The sequence below is a fragment of the Clarias gariepinus genome, chromosome 10 (genome assembly GCF_024256425.1).
Source record: "Clarias gariepinus isolate MV-2021 ecotype Netherlands chromosome 10, CGAR_prim_01v2, whole genome shotgun sequence".
Taxonomy (NCBI): domain Eukaryota; kingdom Metazoa; phylum Chordata; class Actinopteri; order Siluriformes; family Clariidae; genus Clarias; species Clarias gariepinus.
In genome coordinates, this window is record NC_071109.1 from 25,471,873 (window position 1) to 25,494,044 (window position 22,172).

Genomic DNA, 22,172 nt, shown 5'->3' on the forward strand with positions numbered 1-22,172 from the left:
TCCATCGAAGAGCACACACACATACACACATGCTCATTCACATGCTATGGGCAATTTGGGAACGCCAAATTCCTTAATCCTCACTGGATGTGCAATGTGACAGTGATAACCACTATGCCGCCAAGGCAGCTTATGTACAATATTTCTTGTAATATTCTATTCATATATTACATCGGCCTGCTTTGTACCAAAAACAGGAACTTTTTTTTAACATTTATCAAAAAGGAAACAGGCTTCTAACAAATTAAGATTTGTACTTTAGATAAAGTTTTAAAAAGTTATTTATCTTTGTAATAGTAACTTTCACAGTAGATTAGTAAGCTACTAACTTTAGCTCAGTGCTCTTAGACATTATATCTTCTGATAATCACATGCATAATAAAACACTGGTAGGTTTTTGTTGCTTTTTTGTTTTGATGTAAAACCTGGCTGCAAAAGTATTCAGAACCGCTGCCCTGAATAAACCAGAGACAATATGTACAATAGGTTACAGTAGGTACAATATATGGACAAAAGTATTTGACCAAACCTGCAATAGCATTGTATCCAAATACATATAATTCAATATGGAACTCGTCCCCCTTTTGCAGCTATAACAGCTTTCACTCCACGTGGAAAGCTGTCCACAGGATTTCCGAGTGTTTCTGTTGGAATTTGTACCCGTTCATTCTGTAGAGCATTTATGAGGTCAGGCACTGATGTTGGACAAGAAGGCCTGGCTCACAATTTCTGTTCCAGTCCATCCCAAAGGTGCTCGATGGGGTTGAGGTCAGTGCGAGCGAGTCAAGTTCTTCCACACCGAACTCATCAAACCTTGTCTTTATTGTCCTTGCTATGTGGACTGGGGCACAGTCATGTTGGAATAGAAAAGTGCCTTTCCTTAACTGTTGCCACAAAGTTGGAAGCGTGATATTGTTAAAGATGTCCTGGTATGCTGAAGCATTAAGATTGTCTTTCACTAGGGATAAGCGACCTGATGGAAACACCCGAATTCATTAATTAACAGGTTTGGCCAAATACTTTTGTCTATATAGTGTATGTTTTATAAATCATCTTGACTTCCTTCAAAAAGAAAACAGGCTTTTATAAAATTAAGTTTTGTACCTAAAATTTAGATGTATTTTAGTAACTTTGTAAAATTGCAGGTAGGTTTTAAAAAGCGGTTAAAAAAAAGGTTTTGTTTGTTTTTATGTAAAACCTGGCTGCAAACGTGTTTAAAACCACTGCCCTGGATAGACAGGATACTCTATGTATATACTATACAGTAGGCTACAGTATCTTACTCATGACTCAGTGTAGACTGGAGGTGAATGTATTGACCACTAGATGGCAGTGTAGGATAATAAGATACGGCAAACTCTCAAATAACGGCCATTATGATGTATGTAGACATGCGCACACACAGTGGACCCCTACTTAATGGTACATTCCAGGTGTTCAAACACAAAGGACGCTTTGGTTTCGCTTTCTCAGTATATGAGTGCAAATTTCAGCTTGGTAAAAAGTAGTAACAGCGCTTTCTGAAGCAGACTGGAAGTAAATGTGAACACACTGTGTGAGCGGTGTTGCTAATTTAAGCGATGGCGTATCAGATGTCCGGACTCGCAGCTCGTGTTACAGTGTCCGCGCTGACTCGCGCTCTGGAGAAGCAGAAGCTCGCGCGCCGAGGTGTTAGTTTAGCCGCGCGCTCGGAGAAGTTTTCCACCTCCTGCGCGACCTTAAAGTGCCGCGAGTGGAAGTGTGTGAGTGTGTTCAGAGGCGTGTTCGGTCGAAACCGCCCGGGACCGCTCGGAGCGCTGCTCGGGACAGTCGGTGTGTCCGCCGCCGTGCTGAGCTCGAGCGCAGTTTGCGCCATGGCCGCGCGCCCACCATTCAACTTAGACTCGGAGAAAAGTGACTGGAAAGAGGCGAAAAGTGAGTGCTGGGGTCAGGTCAAGTGACGAGCGCTCAGACACACCCCTTTATCGATTGTGAATTAAAGATGAGTACAGTGACACATTCTGGGTTGAAATATGTTTTTAATTTTTACTATTGTACAACCTATAAACTGCAATCCAGGAAAGGGAACTATATTGCTTTTTAAAATGCATTGCTATTTAAGGATTGCAAACAAAAAAAAAACCTAAAATAAAGATGCAGCTTGTGCTGACCAGCTACCTGTTGTCACAACACCCTCTAAACTGGTAGGCTAGGTTCTAAATGACCTTTTATATTTTATATTAAGTTTCGAGGCTAGTTTTGTAACACGCCAACAGATGGAAGCACAAGGCTGCACGCACAGTCACAGGGAGCACCGACCTTCATTAGTCAGCGTGCTAAAAGACACCATCCTGTGTACATCCAGAGCTGTGCAACTGGTGCTATTCTGACCACTTGCGTTACCACGTCCGCAATCTTATCATTAGCTGCGTTTCATTCTAAAGTGTACTGTACAGTGTGCTTCCTACTCCCCGCTGGATAAAAGGTGAAGGGAAGTTCCCTCGACGAATCTCCACTATTTGGAACACCCTGCGAAGTCAATTCTTCCGTGCGTTACCATGGTAACATAAGCATCTTGGATACCTTTTTGCTGCTGCTGTGGATATTTCACACCACGGACATTAAATATTGAATATTAACTGAAACTAAATTGATACCATTATAAAATCTATTTTATTGAAACATTTATAACTTGTAAGCTATTGATTATTAATAAATAATAATTATTATTATTGATGTATGGAAATTTATAAAAATCTTTTTTTACAGATTACTAGCCTACATACAGATTTCTTGGTTAAATTAAAAAAAATGTAATTATTGTGTCCTATTTATATAATTTGGTCCTTGATTATAATGATAACAAATGTATAAATCCTTTTCCGATCCTTTTTCAGGCTCCAGCTAGACACAATGACTTGTGGGAAATTTTTCTTTCCCTTTTTCAGTGAAGTGAAGACCTGTTGTTTAGTTGTTTCCTACACCATTTGCAGTTCCCTTTAAACTGAACATTTTTGCTGCCTACGGTTTGAAATCACACTTAACATGGCTGAACAACCTTTGAAGTATACAGATCGAAACACAGCTATAGGCCAATCAGAACGCCTTGGATGACCCGTCCTTAATAACGAGGATCATTACCAGTGGCAAAACTTTTTATTGGAACAGCCCTTCATCTCCATGACCAAAAACGCAGCCCGATCGTCTTTTTCGACATTTGTGGCGTTTTGTATCAAGAATTCATTCCCAGGTGTCAGACCAGCATAAGTGAATTCTACTGCCAGGATTTAGGGTGCCTAAGGAAGGACATACAGTAAAAACAATGTGTAAACGAAAACTATTGCTGAACTTTTTAATACTCCTTCGTACATCATAAATTATTTGATCATGCATGTCCATAAAGTTTTTTGTCCCAGTCAGGTTAGCAATGGAGCTGGAGGCTATCCTAGGAACACTAGGCATGGAAATAGAAAAGACCCTGAACGGGATATCAACTCATTGCACATTTTCTCACAATCATTCACATTCAAGGTCCTCCTTTGGGAAACAAACAACCAAAAACAAAAAAAAATAAATAAACGTACACATTAAAAACATGCAACACACAGCTTAAGACTTCTTTTTCTTCAGTTCTGGAACTGTAAGATGGCATTTCTAGACACAGCATCACCATGCTGCATCAACATATCAAACACTCATTGATCAGTTTATTCAGTAATAAGGAAGATACACAGTAGCCCACCAGCTGGCTAAGGTGGTCAACTCGGGCATCTGGTAGCTGGTCAGCCCAAGCTGTATGGTTTATTTTTATTTCTTAAAGAGTATATAATAACTCTTATGTTGATAAATAATGGGTAGGAAGGAGGCAAAGAAAACAAAGGCAGTGATATTTTACCTTTCAACCAAATCGATAATTTAGCAGCCATATTTCTAGTTACAAAGATCCATTATTGTTTGTGTCTGTAAAATCTTATTGAAATATCAATGAAGCTTTAAAAGGTATTAAAACAGATCACTTAAGCTTTTTTCATTATTGAAAGGATTTTATTAGCATTGATTTGGGGAAAAAACACTAGTCACTTGTAGCCACATCTAATTTTGACCTTGGGTAAACCAGCAGCCTTAGTTAATTTGCAGTTTAAATGTTTCTGATTTCAAGAGACTTTATTTCCCATATGTACAAAAACCAACAGTATAACAGTGAAATGGATTTTTTTTTGCTCTAAAAAGAAAGCTAACAAAAGTAGAATAAACACAATACAGAATTTAAGCTAGCTGACTCTAAAACTATAACTATATATACTGTATATCAACTGTTTAAATACTATCTGTATATTAAGTACTGTGTTTTTTAATGGTATATTTTAAACATGATTCTCAGATATCAAACTATTGCATTTCTTAAATTTTTCTAAGTTACAGTGTGTTTTGTAGATTTAATTTCACATTTGATATCACAGTTTTTATTTTGCACTTTGTTAAACTTTCTGTCTCTTTTTATTATATTGTGTGATATATTAGAGGAGCTTCTGTCCATGAGCGTAGATGAGAAGCGAAGGTTTTACAGGACGGACTACATCTCCCTGGATCAGGTTCTTGTCTTTAAGCACTCAGGTATCTAAATGCTTAGATCTAGCTCATAATTATATAATTTAGTGGCTCCCCACCACACTTGATCAGACAATTTATTTATAATCACACACACAAAAAAAGGTTTTAAGCCACCACTCATTTCTTTATATTAAATTTAATTAAATTGTGAAATCAAATGAAATGGGATTTACTACAAATGTTGTACTGTCACAGGCTGCAAAGTGCCTGAAATTTTTTTAAATTGGTTATGTAACAACAGGAGCACCCTTATTTACCCTCTTGTCTGTTTCAAACACTCAACATTAAGCATCACCAGTATACCAGTCACCGGCCTGATCATCTGTCATTATCTGCACCTGTTCTTTACTGGTTCATGCCTAAAGTTAGATTTTATTTATGCTTAAATGATTTATAGGTCACTATGTGGCTTAACCAACAAAAAACTTTCCTCTGAAAATGCCCAGATACATGGACTGAACTGAAAAAGTGATACAAGTGGCAAAAATGAGAGTAAAAAAAAAAGTCATTCAGGAAGCCTGAAGAACGATTAATCAGGATTGCATAAAAAATGCAAGAAAGTCTGGCATTTTGAAATCAAATATATAGAAAATGGGGTTAGCTTAAGACTTACACAGTACTGTATATTTAAAATAAACACATGGGAATTAGGCATAGTCTGCTATTGTATTTGCCTTAAAATGAGCTACATTACAATATTAGTGCTCTTTTTTGCTTCCTTCTCCCCATGCCACAAACAATAAATATTTAATGCTAAGTCTAACTGTGGGTAATGTGCAGTAATTGGTGATGAATTTCTTAAGCCTGAATCGATCAAGGCCTGGGAATAGCCTGTTGTGCCTTGCTGTAGGTGAATGCTGGCCACAAGTGTAGAACACTGAGCTTGCAGGGCTCAGAATTGTAGAACACTCCAGTTTTCTTTTTGAGACACTAATTAGTCATGACGAATGCAATTATTATAAAGAAAAACACCTGTACAGACAGGAGGAAGGTAATCAAGTGCTATTAAGGTGATCAATCTATAAATGTGCCTCACACTTTAGTGTGTATACACTAATGAGGGATATATAGACGTGATTCTGTAAAGGTCTCCCACCACATGTCTTTAACTACTCTGTAGTGCCTTGTTTTGAAAAGCCATTAATATGTGGCCTGAATTTCTTCTGTTTTAACCACAGCACCTGTTTGCGAGGTGTTAAGAGGAATCGCGGTCTGCTCAGTATTTTCTGGATAATTCGATTTTTTCAGATCAATTTTTGTTTCTTTTTGGTGACCAGGTACTGCATATGCTGCACCTCTTTACAAGACCAACGATGAACTGAATCAAAAAATCTCCATCTACCGAGGTGACATCACCAAACTGGAGATAGATGCAGTTGCCAATGCAGGTGAGAATTTTGTGTTTTTAAGAATAATTTTAAGTAAAGGAAGTTGTAAATTATTTGAAAGTACCATGAAATTTAAAAAGCACGGTAAAGTAATTGTATGGTTTAAAAGTAGCTATAAAACAGCTATAACTTTTTTTTATCTGATTTTTCAAAAGTGGTTGAACAATACCCTGTAACAGCGCTGACCTTAATGCTCTCTGTAACTCAAACAGGTTTACAACTAATGTGCAAATTAAATAAAATAGTTGTTGTAATATGGTGGGTGCTGTACACAATATAAAACTGTAAACAAAACAAACATTTTATTATAAAATAAAATTTTTATAGCTGGTAATAATGAAACCAGGAACCTACTGTATGTTACTGAAGTTATGAATTAATAACTTAAATAATTTATATATAAATCTAAATAGATTAAAAAATGCAATCTTTTGTATGTGCTACAAGGGGTATAAGATGAAAAACATCTCTGGATATAATTACTGTGTACATTTTTCCTGGTAATAATTTCTTACCCAGCCATGTGCATAAATTAAAGGTTCTTACTGCTTTTGTGTTGCAGACATGAAACTGAGCCATTATTTAGCAGTGTTACAGTAGCTGATTATATTATATATTCTGATCAAGTGAAATTTAAAAAAATATAATCAAATGAGCGGTATGATGAATTCAGCATAATAAATTCGGGTTAAAGTACATAAAAATCCAAAAATGTTAAGATTTTTTTCAGATCCAGCAACAATCATTACAATGGCACAGTTCTTTTTACACTGTGTACCTGCACTATGTAACTGTAATCAAATGTACAAACTATTACAACATGGCATAATGGACCAAATGAAAAGGGAACATAACATCCTTTGTATATGTGAATATTTAGTACTGTATTTTATGGCTGATAAACACACTAGAATCTATATACTGTAGATTTGTCACAATTTCAACTTCTATGAATTGACCCCATGCGGTAAAGCAGGGCACATTTAATTTTGTGAGCAGGCTTGGTGAATTCTGCCTTGCAGAGTGTAAATTACTTGATATGAGTGAGCACATTTTACTTTTGCAAACCCACAGCTACTTTTGACCTGTTCAGGCTTTTTTTTAAATGAGTATTTAGATTTAGCATTAACAACACAAAAAAAGTTTCTCTTTGCCGGTATTACTGATAGCCTCAGTAGTGTAAAGAACAAACACGACTTTAGCATAATTTTCTGTGTAAAAATTTAAACACTTTTCCTCAAGAACAAGTTGCCTTGAGTACATCTGCATCAACAATAAGATATGTAGGTGTTTTTAGGTCACGATCCCTGAGAACAAATATAACTTAAAGGGGATCTGTTATGCAAAATTCACATTTTAGTTATGTGTAGGCATTCAGGTTGGTGTGTATACATGTGTGTATATACATATATATAGACAGGGCTCGATTTGAGGGGGGGCCGTGGGGTGATGGCAATTCCCCTCTGTAAAACCACCATCCCCCTTACCATCACTTTAGATTAATAATGCTGTGTTTTATGTCAAATTTGTTACAAAATGAAATACTAAAACTCTCTGCTTATGATCATCTACGAACTAACAAAGGCGATTAGCCAATCAGAATTTAATATTGTAATGTGTTGCTCACAAGCTCACGCAAGTTTGCGTAATTTTTACGCTGTTTGCATTTTTGCAATGGACAAGAGGACAGTTCCAGCACAGCTTTTGACATATTTCAAAAAGAAGAGAACTGAAGGTATGAAGGACAAATTCTCTCAGCTAAACGCGATGAAAACGAAGGATTCCGATTAACACAGGAGCCGCGTTCTTTATCCGATTTGTGTAATTTCATTCTCAATTTAAAAAAAAGGGTTTTGGTTTTTCATTAGACATTGTGGCTTTACCTACATGCTTGGGTACAAAACGGTCAAAAATAGATTTTTAAATGCCATAATAGTAATTTGATGATTTGTACGCGCGCATGTAAGAGAGAGAGAGAGAGAGAGACTGGTGCGTAGTCATACAAAACTACAGTACTATTAAATAAAATTATTTAATTACTAATGTTTTTGTAGATTTTTATTCTACTCTTATAATCCTCCCCAGATGAAAGCAATGGAAAGGATCAAATGATAGTATTGACTAATTGCATGTTTAAGTGCATGTGTTTTGTTTTGATGGCTCCAAGTTGATTTTTGTATGGTTAGTTGTAGGTCTTCATGGTACTTGACCACACCATCCCCCTTGAATTTATTTTTACAATTCGACCACTGTATATAGATAGATAATGTGTGTGCATGTGTGTGCAATTTCTGTATTGGCACAGGCTTTTAGTTTTTTTTCCCCGTGTTGTGACCTCATATATGAAGATATGCTGTCCTGGTTTGGCTTATTGCTCAGCTTTGCTGTTCATGGGTGGGGTGTGGCTCAGCAGTAGCTCATTTACATAGACACTGAAACAGCACATTTGGTAGAGGAGTGAAATAAAGGTATGAAAAAACATATTTCAGCTGGAGCATCAACATGCAGACACACTTGGGAGGACGTCTGAGACCTCCAGCATAATGCAAATCTTGAGCCACCCCTCATTTCTTCATATTAAATGGACTGATGTAGATTAATTTAAAGAAAGCTTTTTTTATTCAACAGGCCGTTTAATTCTTGTACCTAAAGATACTATTGAAAAATTGGTTGTTCAAAACTTCAGCAGCAGCCTCATTTCCTCTTCCATCTGGTTTAACCACTCAGCATTTAGCATTACCAATATACCAATCACCGGCCTGATTAACTGTCATCTCACTGGTTCGTGCCTTGGGTTAGATGGGGTTTTATGTTTGAAATATTTGTAGGTCACTGCTTAATAAATAAAAACATTACACTGAAACTGCTCAGGTACAGGGACTGGACTGAAAAAGCAATTCAGGAATCCCCAAGGACTATTCCTCAAGACAGCATTGAACTATGCTATACTATTGACTATATTATATGAAGAAATGGGGATGTTATGTTTTTGTCTTGTTAAAAATTAGGAAAAGAGCACGCAATGGTTATATTTTTTCATCCACTAGATGGGAGCAACGCTTATATCCATCTTGGTTCTTTTGCTAGCAGGGACACTTGGGGTTTGGCTGGTAAACACTCAGGCTGGCAAATCCCTAAAGAGAGATAATTCCATATGCTGCAATTCTAGAGGGAATTTGCTGTTGATTACATCACTTTATAGAGAATGGTCGCGTCACTCTCACAGATGTTGTGCCGCCAGGATCGGTGTCAGCATTTCATGGTTATTTGGCAGTACTGACATTAATGTGGTATCACAGCACTGTAAAATTGCGCAAGGTTTATTATTTTGTCCATCATCTCTTCCAAAACGGCTATAGAGCAAGACAATGATGTGTTAATGTTCAAGCAGTCATGCTTTAAGAAGGCAATGCATTATCCCAACAGATACAGACAAACCTAAAGGGCTTAATATTTTATTTAGTGATTTGGAGAGAAGTTTGATGCAAGAGATTTTCTGAAAGATATTAAAGCAGTATAATTAAAGAGGAGGTTAAGAAAAAGTTACTGAGAGGAGGTGGGAGAGAAGGGATAGCAATAGGAGTTAGTGTGACAGGACACTGATTTATCCCTCTCAGCAGCATTGATCGACTGGCTACTGAGCCTCGGTGTAAAAGCGTGAGGATTAACAGACTGTCTAGAGGTAATTAATTTGGCTGCTGGAATGGACTTCTCAAGACTGCTAAATGTGCAGCGATCCAGTGTGCTAGTGTATTCACATACGCAGACACAATCTACACATAAGATGGGTGTGTTATTGGATATTACTAATGTTGAATTCATGTTTAACATGCAGAATGTCGTGCACAACCACAAACCTTTATTCTGCTCCTGTGTCCGTTTTGGTGCATAAACATGAAATTGGTGTTTTACTGTATGTGAGTCGGTTTTTATAGATTGCAAACTTGATGTATAAGAATAATTAATGATGTGCAAAAATATTTTAGTATTTCATTCTTACTTCATTTGTCTAATAGAGGTGTTTACATGAGAAAAAAACATAGTAGGCAAGATATAAAGCTGTCATCCAAAATAAACGTACATTCACTTATCATCAGTAACTGCTTTATCCTGGTCACAGTGGATCCAGAGTTTACTGTACAAGAGGAACGCTGGGTGCAAGACGGAAAGTACACACTGGAAGAAATGTCAATCAATTACAAAGCACCGTGCACACCCGTACACATTCACATGCTCATGTGCACGTTGGGGGACAGAATTAAAAGTCCACGTAAAATAGAAAAGAAATGTATCCAGACACAGCGCGAAACAAAAGAAACTCCTCACAACCAGTAACTGAACTCGCGGTTGAACCAGCAACGCGGGAGCCGTAAGGTAGAAATGCACACGCTGACCGCGATAAAATGATTGCCATGCAAATTTGTTTTTCTATCACCATAGATGTTGAGTGTAAATTATGTTCATCTCATTAAAATACAGAGTAATCATTATCCGGACGCCACCTATCCTTTTAAATCTGTCCACCCTCCCTTGATGCATATGGTGATGTACAGGCTACAGTCAATCATCTAACCTCTTGACTAATTGTGGACTATTAGTGTAATGGCATTTTTTTCAGTAACAGCTGCTATTTGTATTTGATGATTAATAGACACTACCTATAAATAAATAAATAAATAAATAGAAAATTCCTTAAAAATATTATTTACAGTAATATACTATTGTTTTTAATTAAAATGTTTACCATTAGAACTGTAAAACTTTTGCTATTTAAAAATTAATTCTCCTTTAATATATCCATGTTCCCTATAAGCTCATTTTATAAGACAACAGAATTAACAATGGAATGATCTTGGGTAATATTGATACATAATAATATTTTTTGTCTAAGAAAAATATCCCCATCTATTTAATGAACCAAGTCGAGCCTAATGAGATTAGCTAATTATTGTTCACACATCCATGTAAGTTGTCGTAAAATGTGGACTAAAGTTACACTTCTTGATTATCTCTCTCTTATGTTATATGCTGTTATGCATATAACGCATATCCTGTTAACAGGAACATAAGCCCTTAACACAAACACACTCCAATAGCTGTCTGCAGTAATAAACGTTATCTTCACACCAAAATCTGATGAAGTTTCAAAGCCGTAGAAACGCTGTACTATCTCTGACGCTCGTCTCCCCCCTGAGGACACTCGCGAGTGCTCAATTATGACAGAAATGTTAATCGTGATGAGGCTGTTTTGAGTGATAATATGCTCGCAATTATTAAATTATGCTTAAAAGTAACCGCCGTGCTTCATTAATTCACACCTTACTCTTCAGCAACACCTACTGTAGGATTCGACAGTTTCACGAATACATAGTTATATTTTTCATGATATAACTGTGATTCGCTAGAAGACTCGCACTCTACAAAAAACTGCACAGCAACACACTCAAAACTAGTCGATGGTCATGTAGTGAAATGCTGACAAATTAAGTAAACAAATTTAAATATTTTTTCCAGGATCTCAGTAACCGCAGAAAGCTCAGGAACTTTTTTTTTTGTCCAGATGTTTTCATGCCAGCAGGGTAACCTGGGATGTCCTGCTGTTTTATGTAAAACTTGTAAATGTCTTATCTGATGCACAGCATTCTCCTGGTTACCACTGTGAGAATTGTCTGCATTTGATGCTGTAAATTTGGTGCTTGAAATTTTATTTGTTACTCATATTAATCTTAGGGCAACACTTCAAATCCTGATTTACATATACTGTCATTTCATCTAAGTGAAGCAAACTAGAGTGTAAACATTTTGTTTTGAATTAATTAGACAACTCATCGGTACGTGAATATGAAAGAAATTATAAATAATTTGCAAAGACTATATAAAGGATGAGTGTGTGTTGTGCGTGAGCTTACTTAAAAAACACATTTTTAACATGCCTAACACTGGTCAACAACCAAATTGCTTCCAAATCAAAAGGTTATTTTTGGTTTGCTAAAAATGAAAATGATGCTTGTAATTGTCACTGTGTTCTAGTTTTCAAGATATGCTACAGTCCTAATATTTAGGAGTCTGAGACCACCTGAGTGCTCATGTCAACCAGTTTTAAAGTAATGTAAAAGAATAGTTAAAGTAGAGTCATATATTGATCTGTACTACAATATAATGCTTTTTCAGGCAGATGTTTCCTATCAAATTATGTAGTAATAAGTGATGATTATGGCGAATGATTCCATCAGGAATATGAGCTCTGTGGAAATAAGGTATCAGTGCAAATGGAGTCCATCGTTGGTTATAGCTGTAAGATTACTTCTGAACAGTAAAAACAGTTGAGGAGTACACTGGACAACAATTTCAAATACTTTCTTTGCTTCAGAGAGAAAAGCTGTTAACTATTATGTATTTTGATGAGTTGAAAAAAACAGGAAAATTAACAATTAATACTATATCCAATAGCTTATATAATTTTAGAAAAATTTTGAAGTCATATAAATGGTTATCATGTTTGTATAATCATGTACAAAATCATTCACTATTTCCATATGTAATGTCAAAATGAATACATTTAAAGCATTACATAAGAATATTTGCAGAATATTTGTATGTAAAAAAGGAACATATTACATGAGCATGTTTCAGATGAAAACAGTAGGCTCTTGGATTTTGCATAAAAATAGAAAGGAACAAGTGTGACAAAGTTAACTGAAGAACACATTCTCCAGCACGCTCAGTAAACAGCTGTTTTACTTGTAAAAGTGCAGAAATCTGTTTCTAACACGGTTGATTATTTTCACACCAAATATTAACTGTGTTTATTTAATTACTCTTTATAGAAGAGTCTTTTTTTGTAGAAATGTTTTCAAAGCCATCTTTCTTTCTTATGCCTTTTTTTTGTACAGTATGTGCTCAAATCTTTTTTCGCACGGTACAATAAGTAAAACAGCTGTTAGGTGTTACTGAGCGTGTTGCAGTATATGTGATCTTCTGGTAACTTTCACACTCGCTCCTTTCTATTTTCATGCAAAACCCAGGAGCATTAAAGACCTAGATTAGGGTTTGTGTTTCCATCTGCAAACTGGTCTTTTATGATGTTGCTATCTTTACAGGCATGCAAATATTATTCTGTAATGTTATTCATTTATTTATTATTAATTTTAAGTTATGTTTAGAAATAATTTGTATTAAAGATAATATAGTGGCTAAGACTTTTGCACATTGCGGTTGGTCTTTTGATTCATCAATTTTTGCATCTTAATTCAACATATCTGATTCTTTTTACAAATAAAATAAAATGGAATTTGTTTAAATTCGAAAAAAAAGGCGTATCATTTCAGTATTTCAGTATCATATGCACCTCTTTGTGTCTCAAAAAAATTTACAATTTCTTATTAATACAGTATTGTGTACACAGTTAATCAATAGTTTTAATTGTCTTGTTTTAAGTAAACAAAACATTTAGATTTCTTCTCTGAAGCAATGAATGTCTTATTATTTTAAATTATTTTAAATTATAATTTATAAAGATAATAAAAGTTTTTGTACTTGTTAGAGATCAGTCTGTTACAATACTAACAATAATAATACAATAATAGTCTAAATATAAATGCTTTAAAACTTTGTTACTTTAAATCCACAATCTAGACATGATTATGACCATGATTATACCTTGATTGCCTGCAGGACCAGAATTTCTCCATCAATAAGCCAAGATAACTTTAGATAAACAAATCAAACAAAATGTAAACCTAATTTACCTTTTCAAATCCTTTTGATTAAATTATGATTGTGAAACCTGCAGCTGGGTACTATTTATACTTTTTTAAAGGCAAATATGAAATATTCATCTTGCCCACTGCGCGCCTTCACTCCTTCACATAGAGTTATTGATTACACCAAGTGAGTAGCCCTTTCAATGGATCACTGAACACAACCAGGAACTAGATGAGGAAATAATAAAAGCTGCATTCTAAAAGGTTCACTTATGCTAACTGATAAAGGCTTTAGACAGCTCTTGGAGACGCCTGACGCCTTCTTGAAACATTGTGGTAAACTAAATGAGTAGTGGGACCCGGACCTTGTTAACTTCTGTTAATTACATTATTATGATACATGCCATCAAGTTTATACGTTCATACCACAGTACTGTTGAGTTGTCAAATCTAATAGACTTGAAGCTGGGCATTAATTTTAATGAACTGGTGACACAAGTTTATATTAGCGCTCTTGCTCCAATATGTTATCATTTCTTAACAGATCACACACAGGGACTTGTACAGCATGAAGATCTAGGCGAACAGTAAAAATGGGCTAATAAATTGTCCTGATCGTCATGCTGTGTACGATCTGTTACAGTAGAACAACAATCATGTGGAAAAGCAGTGCACGCTTTGTAACAGCCCGTAGGATATTTGTCAGTACACGAGGGACTTCTTGCTTTGTGGTTTATCAAGACAGATGAAAATAGGTTTCACAATATTGTAAATACAAATAGTAATGAAGTGTGAAGTGCTTCTTATAAATAACTTAAAGCTTTACATTTGCACACTGTTGTGGTATACGAAGAAGAAAACACTTCAGGACATGCTGTTACGAGAAAAAGATCAACTTCAGGGTGGTATCGACATCACACCATGCCGTCATCGATTGTTTCTATCTAACGGCCGTGCACCCAAGTGTTTTATTTTTTTACTTATGTAAATTTCAAAACATTCCAGAATTGAGCAGAGTAAAAGCAGAGTGAGGCAATGCATTCAAGTGTGTGCATACATATTCTTCTTCCCTAAAACTTCACTGAGAGCTGATCGATCACAAGATGGAGAGAGAAGCAGAGCAGTGTGAGATGTAAGCCTGGATGGGAGAGGGGAGGAGTGTTTGTGTGTTGTTCTCCATAAAGATTGGATTTCCAATAAGATCGCCTCCACCCCCTGTCCCCTCTTCTCCTCCTTCTCACAACATTTTACAACTCTTGGCTCCTGCTTCTCCCCATAAAATACACCCAACATAAAATCCACTAGCACTTAGGAACTGTCTTCCTGAGAGGCAGGGACCAGGGAGGGGTAAACATCCTCTTTACACTACTAAATCCATCCATCCATCTATCCATTGATCAAGTCTATCCATCTAGTAAATTAGGGAGGATATATCGTTGCAGGTTGGTTTATTAAGATGCGTCGTTTCATGAAGAGTGGATTGTTAATCTGTGAGCTAGAGAGAAAATGGAGTTACATGCAGTGATGTCTGTAAGTCATAATAAATCATATGACCCAATAAAATTTATCGTGTTTATTTATGTTTGATTTCTTTACTGCTGTTTGCGCGTTTAAAATGTTAAAGCTACTATCAAGGTGGATGTGATCGTGAACATGCCGGGTGAGAGTTTCCAACTGTTTCATGAGGAGCAGTAGTGAGCGCTACACTTTAAACCCAGAACTAGACACTTTTGGTCTGAATTTCTCCTTAAACGTCTGTTTAGTCGCTGCAACCCATAACTTCTGCAGAGCAACTTTGACAGTGCCGGTTTCCTCACACAAGGGCTTTAAGGACGTGTCTCATCATCAGGCCTTCTTGACTGAGGAAAAGAGATTGAATTTGGCATGCTTTTTAATTTTCACTTGGAGTCTTTCTGTTTGGATTACCCTAATGGAGAAGGAGGATGTATATTTTGGGACACAGATAACAGATATTCCCAGGAAGGCTGAGGAATGATTCAAGATAAGAACGATATACTGTAGATTGGAACAGAATGCAACACCAGCACCAGCCTTCTCATTCTTTTTTTTTTTTTTTACGCTTTCATTTCACTGCCACTTTAGATAAGAGAGCCATGTTAATGTGGTTAGAGATTTTTTCAAATTATTATTTTATGCCTTCCCTTGACTGACAGTGGTATTATCTAAAAAGCCCTGGGATATGACCTGCAGATCCCGCTCCAATGTAAAACAGAGAAACATTTGTTCCGTTTACATAAAGGGATAATAAATACGGTGGGGAGAAGTGAACAGCACCACATGCAGCTTTTTCGCGTTTACGGTTTAATAGTTTAGTTCGTACAGCGTATAATTCACATGCTACTCTAACCCCCAGCGAGTAAATTTACACAGCTTTAGCACGCAGAATATTTTGTCGTATGGGCATACAAGGCGGGGGAATGTGTAGACAACTCTAAATAGGTCTAAAAATGTGCCTTATTTGTCAAACTGCGTAAGCCATTATATCTGTTATCTGTTGCAAATGAGGCTTAGCATTGCAAGCTCCTGGTTCAGAGCCCTCTCTCACTAGCGTAAGCGAATTTAAAATGAGTTCACACAGTGAAATCTCACATCTCTCAGCGTATGTCACGTTGTTGCTAATTGGAAGCCAGGCTTGATGGAGGGAAACAGTTGTCACACGCCTAATAAATTCATTGCAATCTGAGGCGCTTACAAATTTTTACTTGAGTGGGTTACTGTTTTTTTTATTTTAATAATTATATACATTTATTTAACATTTACTACTAAACATCTACCTAGCAGCTTAGCACTTTATACATTGCATATCAAAGCTTGCTGGAGAAAAATTAGAAAGATGTAGTTGCACATGTGAAATGATGCATTAACAAGCAGATACAGTCTTTTATGTGAATGTTCTGTAACATCTGGAATTTCTACAGAATTCCGACTGTGTTAATTGAAATTCAGTTTGATGCTTGGCATTGACGAACCAACTCTCAGATGCTAAACCATTAATGAATGGTATGGTGGTTTTAAAACTAACTCAATGAGCTTGCAGAAAGGCATGCATAGCAATTATTGCAGGCCTCGTTAAAAGCCTCCCACCCCTTCCATTCTCTTCCAATCAATTGCCACTTTAGCTCAAATGAAGGAAGCTTGAATGCTGGCCTTCTCTTAGTCTAATTAGCTTAATTGCCCCAATGTGGTAAATGCAGGAAGAGGAGATGTGCTGTTCGTCGGGGACATCATCAGGAAGCTTGTTGCGTAGCTCTATTATGCTAATGTCAAAATTGTTTGAATGTTTCTTTTGGGTCTTGCTCAGTTTGTATGAACTCTTTCAGCCTAGTTTTTCAGAACTTGTCAAACATGTTGACAGTTAAATTTAATGTGTTGATTCTATATCAGTTAAAGCTTAAGTGAAAGAATTCACGTGTCACTTACTTTCCTTGTTACTGCCGCGTATCTGTTGACTAATCAATCAACACAGTGTTCACACCAATTAGCCCAAATAAACCTCATTTTTTCTCCCTCTCTCTCTGTCTCACACACACACACACATACAGGTTGGCTTACAAAGATGCATTAACTATATGTAAAGGTCTTCTTCCTTTAAAAATGCCATAAATGTCATGAAAGTTCAGTCTCTGTTGATCAGAAATAGCGAATATTGATTTTGCCTAAATGCCCAGAATTGTGTTGCTAAATAAAAGAGTGCGAATTGGTGTTGTGAATAACTGCCTATGGAGACCACTTCTCTCTCTTAGATGGACAATTACACTGTCCTCTTTCATTACATTGATCCATGTGTTGCTTACACAGGCATTACCACACTCTAGAGATTGAACACATGTCTGCTCTTAAACACAATCCATTTGCTTTTTCTTCACTTATTCTTTTACCTGACACTTGTCCCATAAACTGCTTTTTTAGAGGATTTTCTTTGAAATTCCAGGATCCATTGAGGACCTACTCATGATTGGTGTATGATTAGTTTTAATATTTGGCAAATTAGGGGGAAAAACAGTATGTTGTTCTCAAACTAAACACAGAAATGCTGTTCAGCACAACTGTTTTAATTTTGATTTATGTAGATATACTGATGGAAAAAACAAGCTGTTTATTATTTACTGCAGAGAAAAAGTGACAGATTTGCTATTTATTCAGATATTTCACTTTCAAAATGCATCATAAAAGGCAGGAAAATTAAAGGGTCTATATACTATTCTGCTGACATTCCTAACACTCCAGCTTTATAAGCACTGTTTCCAGTTTCTATCACTGATTTGGGTAAAAGTTTCTCTTTAACTGTTTAAAAAGAAAGACTGTAATCTATACCACACCCCATTACTTATACAAAAGTTGCAGAGGTCCACAGTGTTGTTACTGTTATTTGTATATTTATCCCTGATTTCTGTTGTCAGTACCTTTAGGGCATGGCTGGATATTACTAGCAGTTTTTCAGGGTGACATAGTTAGAGTCATGGAAATGTCCACTGACCACTTTTCATGGCCTTTATTTGATTAAGTGCTCATGTTTTTCTCCAGACAGTGGTTCTATATATCGATATTGCCTTCCCATTAACTTGAATTAAGTTAGTACCAAATTGACTGCTTTATCTGTGTCAGCCTGTCAGTTTGAGAGAGATATCTTACTCGCATGATTGTCTTTGAATAGGCTTTTTCCCCTTTTGAACATCCCAGTTAGCTTTTTATAGCTATGGTATTGAATATATGCCCATTTACCAATAACAATTTTTTTTAATAATAAATAACTAATTTTTTAGTAAGCATAAAACCATAACCTTTTAATTTGATGTCTTTCTGGCACCCCCCACCCTTTCAATTTTTTCAATTAAAAAGTAAGAAACTGACATTTTATCAAACCATTATCACCCCTGTCATCTTTCTGGGCTGGAGTCATGGCACAGCATGAAAAAATACAATACCAAAGATAATCAAAAGAGAGACAGAGGTAATAGGAGAGAAGTAAGAACCTATAATCTGAATCACAAACAAACAAAAAAAAAAAAATTACTTTTGTTTTTTTTGTCATAGTAGAAGTTGACAACAAATAAAAGGCACCCATTTTCCTTTGCTCATACACAGTACAGGTAGTAAAGTTATAACCATACACACCTGGTTCCTCAGGATAACATTATCGAAATGCTACTGTTATGTCCCTTTAAAATGACTTAGCTCAAGGAAATAAACAGGTATGAAAACAATATAAAAGTTCCCCAAACCTTCAATGTTAAATAATATCAATACCAAGACTGGTATCTCTGGCACTTATTTGTTGTTCTTGATTTTTTTTCACATAGAATCAGTGTCCCAAATTGTAACGGTTTACAGATAGACTGGAAACAGACCAAAGGAGGCACAAAGGGTACATTGGACTAGGGGTGTGCCATGCTTTATGAAACCTGCTTCATGACTGTGTATGAAAATGAGGCCATCTCGTTTCATAGAAATGATGTGGTTATAATGAGACATATTGCATAACCCAAATGAATCAATGAAAATATTAAAACCCCTTCAAAATATGTATTGGTATTGTTTTTGCACCCTAAATGGTTTGGGACACAATTTAGTTTTCAATGGACTTTGAAGACAACCCAGATTGTTTCTACAAACTGTTTGCAATTAATTAATGAACTGTTCAATTTGACATGTTTCAAATAAGCATTTTTAAGTTATGTGATTATTATGGATATAGATGATATATAAACTACATTAGAGTTGGCACACCCCTACTTTGGAACCTAAGACAATTAACAAAGCCCTACTCAGCTACTTTGCCTTAAAGATAGTGGCCAGAAAAATTAGGGGATATTAAAGAGACTATCACGTGTAAGCATAATCTATATCTGGTATTCCACCTTCTCTGTATCCACGGTTGGTTCCATAGCTTGGATTTGCCGTGTGGTTTAGGGTGCTCCTATAAAGGGTTGTATTATTTGAGGGAAAAATAGTATGAATGTAAGTCATGTCCTCAACTTTTGCCTTTGGCTGCAGGGGCTGTTGGGCCGCCAATGGCGTCATTTGGAAACCAGGTGTTCCGATCTCTAAGATCGAAGTGTCCTTAATGGTACCAGATTCTACATAGTCATCATAATGCTTTACAGCACTACGGGGCCCAACAACATCACGAGCATAAACAGTATGATCGTCAGCTGTAAGATATCCTGCCCTATGTCCATACCAGCAGAAAATCCCAAAAATTAAGAACAGGGAAACACATGCAGTCACCCCTCCTATAATCCCTGCAAGGGGTAAGACAGTCAATTCATCTGTACCTTGATCACCCTGACCTTGGTCAGCGCTAGGCTGAATCTGAAGATCTGCTGTTTCTGTTCTGGCACAAGCAGGGTGTTCGTGTTCTGAGTCAGTGTTCAAATTTAACCCCCCTGTTCCTGTAAATGATGTCCTTCTTCCTTTACTGACAACAAGAGGCACCACGCAGATAATATAACTTGACCGTGGTTGTAACTGAGTGAGTAAATACTCTCTGCGGTCTCCAGGGACGAGTGTCTCTGTAATAGATCCCATGGCTGGGTTACTGCTTAGTCTTAACCAGGATAGCCTGAAAGCTGAGGCTGGTTGAACAGCCTGCCATGTAATATGGGCTGTCTCTGGAGTTAAAGGTTTTACACTGATCAACAAAGTTTTGCCAACATCCTCACCTTCACCCTCTGCAGAATTGTCCTGTCTCAAGTCAGGGTATCTGTGTACAGGTCGTCTGGATCTGAGTGTGAAGAGAGAACCCTGGGGAAGAGTGAGGGTTGTTGTGGTTGGGGTTTCAGTTGTAGAATCCCCTTTGTCTCTTTTAGATCCATCACCTCCCCCTGGTCCTGCAACTCCTCCAGGTCCATCCACAGCTGCCTCACACTGTTCCATTTGACTTGTGAGGTCCCTAAGTGATTTGCCCCTGACTTTTTCTGGTCCGTGGCATGTTAGACCCCTCACTGTTACTGACGAACCCCGGACATGCAACCAATCATGAAGCCAGCGTAGGTTGCAGCCACAATACCACGGATTTCCACGCAGGAGTAACAGTGAGATGCTGTCCAAGTCCCTGAACAAACCCCTGGGTAGAGTTGTAAGGTTGTTGCCTGACAAATCAAGCTTCTGCAGCCTATGCATACCATCCAGTGAACCTCTTGGCATATGAGTCATAGCATTTTCCTGTAGGTACAGTCGAAGGAGATGCATGCTAGGAAGGTTTAAAGGTGGTGACTGAAGAGAGTTGCGTACCAAAGAGAGCTCTGTTAAGTTAGCCAGTCGTGAAAATGTGTCATCAGCAATACGTTGATTTGCCAACAAGTTACCATCAAGAAAAAGACGCCTTAGTGAGGTAAGTCCCCTGAATGCATGTGTCGGAATTGTAGAAATTCGATTGTCATCCAATCTGAGCTCTTCTAGTGATGACGGCAACCCTGATGGTATACTTGACAGATGGTTGCGTGACAAGAAAAGAAGTCGGAGTCTGGGATTATTCGCAAATGCTTTGTCTTCAATGCTTACAGTTGATATTGAATTATCATCCATGTGGAGCTTCTCCAGCAAGGGTAAACGCGCGAGAGCTGCACGAGGCAAAGTTCGTATGTTGTTGTCCTGAAGGTGGAGTTCACGAAGTGATGGAGGCAAATGTGTTGGAAAGTCATCAAGTTCATTATCATAGAGATAAACTACTTGAACAGTCATTCGCCGTTCTAAAGAGGTTGGTAGGCCAGCATTGTCAATGCGATTATTCTGTAAATAGAGCACAGCTGCTGTTAACGGTAAAGGTGGTATGATGCTCAGGCCACGGTCATTGCAGTAAATAAAGCCATCATCACATCTACATGCTGATGGACACGGAACATCACCCTGAAGCTCTGCCTCCCCTAGTGCTGCCTCAGTGATGGCAGCTGTTGCTGCTGCAAATTCCAGAACCTCCACCAATAAGGTCAGGCAAAGGAGAAGCAGGAACAGCCAGTCCCTGAGCTCAATCACACTTTCGGCTGCCATTGTCTTTCAGCGTCCTTCCCTCCACCCAGACCTATGGAAAAAATAAAGAGAAAGCTGATAAAACTTTGCAGACAGCTTAAATGCCAAAATTGTAGAGCCACCTTATATCTTACACTACACACTATACACTACTTTCATAAATCTTGCATATTTTTATTACCTTTGGAGTTTATAAATACATGCAATACTGTTCAGAAGTCTTAAGCACCCCGTGTTTTTTTTTTATTACAATAATAATAAGTATAAGTCATTATTATTATTTGTTATTATTATTAGTAGTAGTAGTAGAATTGTAGTATTGTTGTATCATCTTACAGCAAAGTATTTGTAGGCCAGAAAAGAAAGCAGCATATTATGTAAAAGACCATTTTTTAGCCAAAGAAAAGTTAGTTTCTGGATTTTTTATGGATGAAGCAAGAAGCAGCTGAGACAAAGTCCTCAGAAAGACTATGGCTGGTTCTGCAGGATGTTCAGTAAAACT

At 37.0% G+C, this 22,172-nt stretch overlaps 2 protein-coding genes across 3 annotated transcripts in view; one reads left to right on the forward strand and one right to left on the reverse strand.

Moving 5' to 3' along the window:
* The first annotated feature begins 1,440 nt into the window (after positions 1-1,440).
* Positions 1,441-22,172, forward strand: part of macrod1 (mono-ADP ribosylhydrolase 1) — a 92,561-nt gene continuing 71,829 nt past the window's right edge. The window contains exons 1-3 of one of the 2 annotated variants that reach the window (XM_053506015.1): positions 1,441-1,914; positions 4,501-4,593; positions 5,868-5,978. In XM_053506015.1, the coding sequence (XP_053361990.1) occupies positions 1,581-1,914; positions 4,501-4,593; positions 5,868-5,978 (538 nt within the window). In that variant the 5' untranslated portion in view covers positions 1,441-1,580. The remainder of the gene's footprint in view (positions 1,915-4,500; positions 4,594-5,867; positions 5,979-22,172) is intronic. The other variant, XM_053506016.1, reaches the window with a different exon arrangement.
* flrt1b (fibronectin leucine rich transmembrane protein 1b) overlaps positions 17,785-22,172 on the reverse strand; it is a 28,703-nt gene continuing 24,315 nt past the window's right edge. The window contains exon 3 of the mRNA XM_053506014.1: positions 17,785-21,722. Coding sequence (XP_053361989.1) covers positions 19,526-21,691 — 2,166 coding nt within the window. The 5' untranslated portion in view covers positions 21,692-21,722 and the 3' untranslated portion in view covers positions 17,785-19,525. The remainder of the gene's footprint in view (positions 21,723-22,172) is intronic.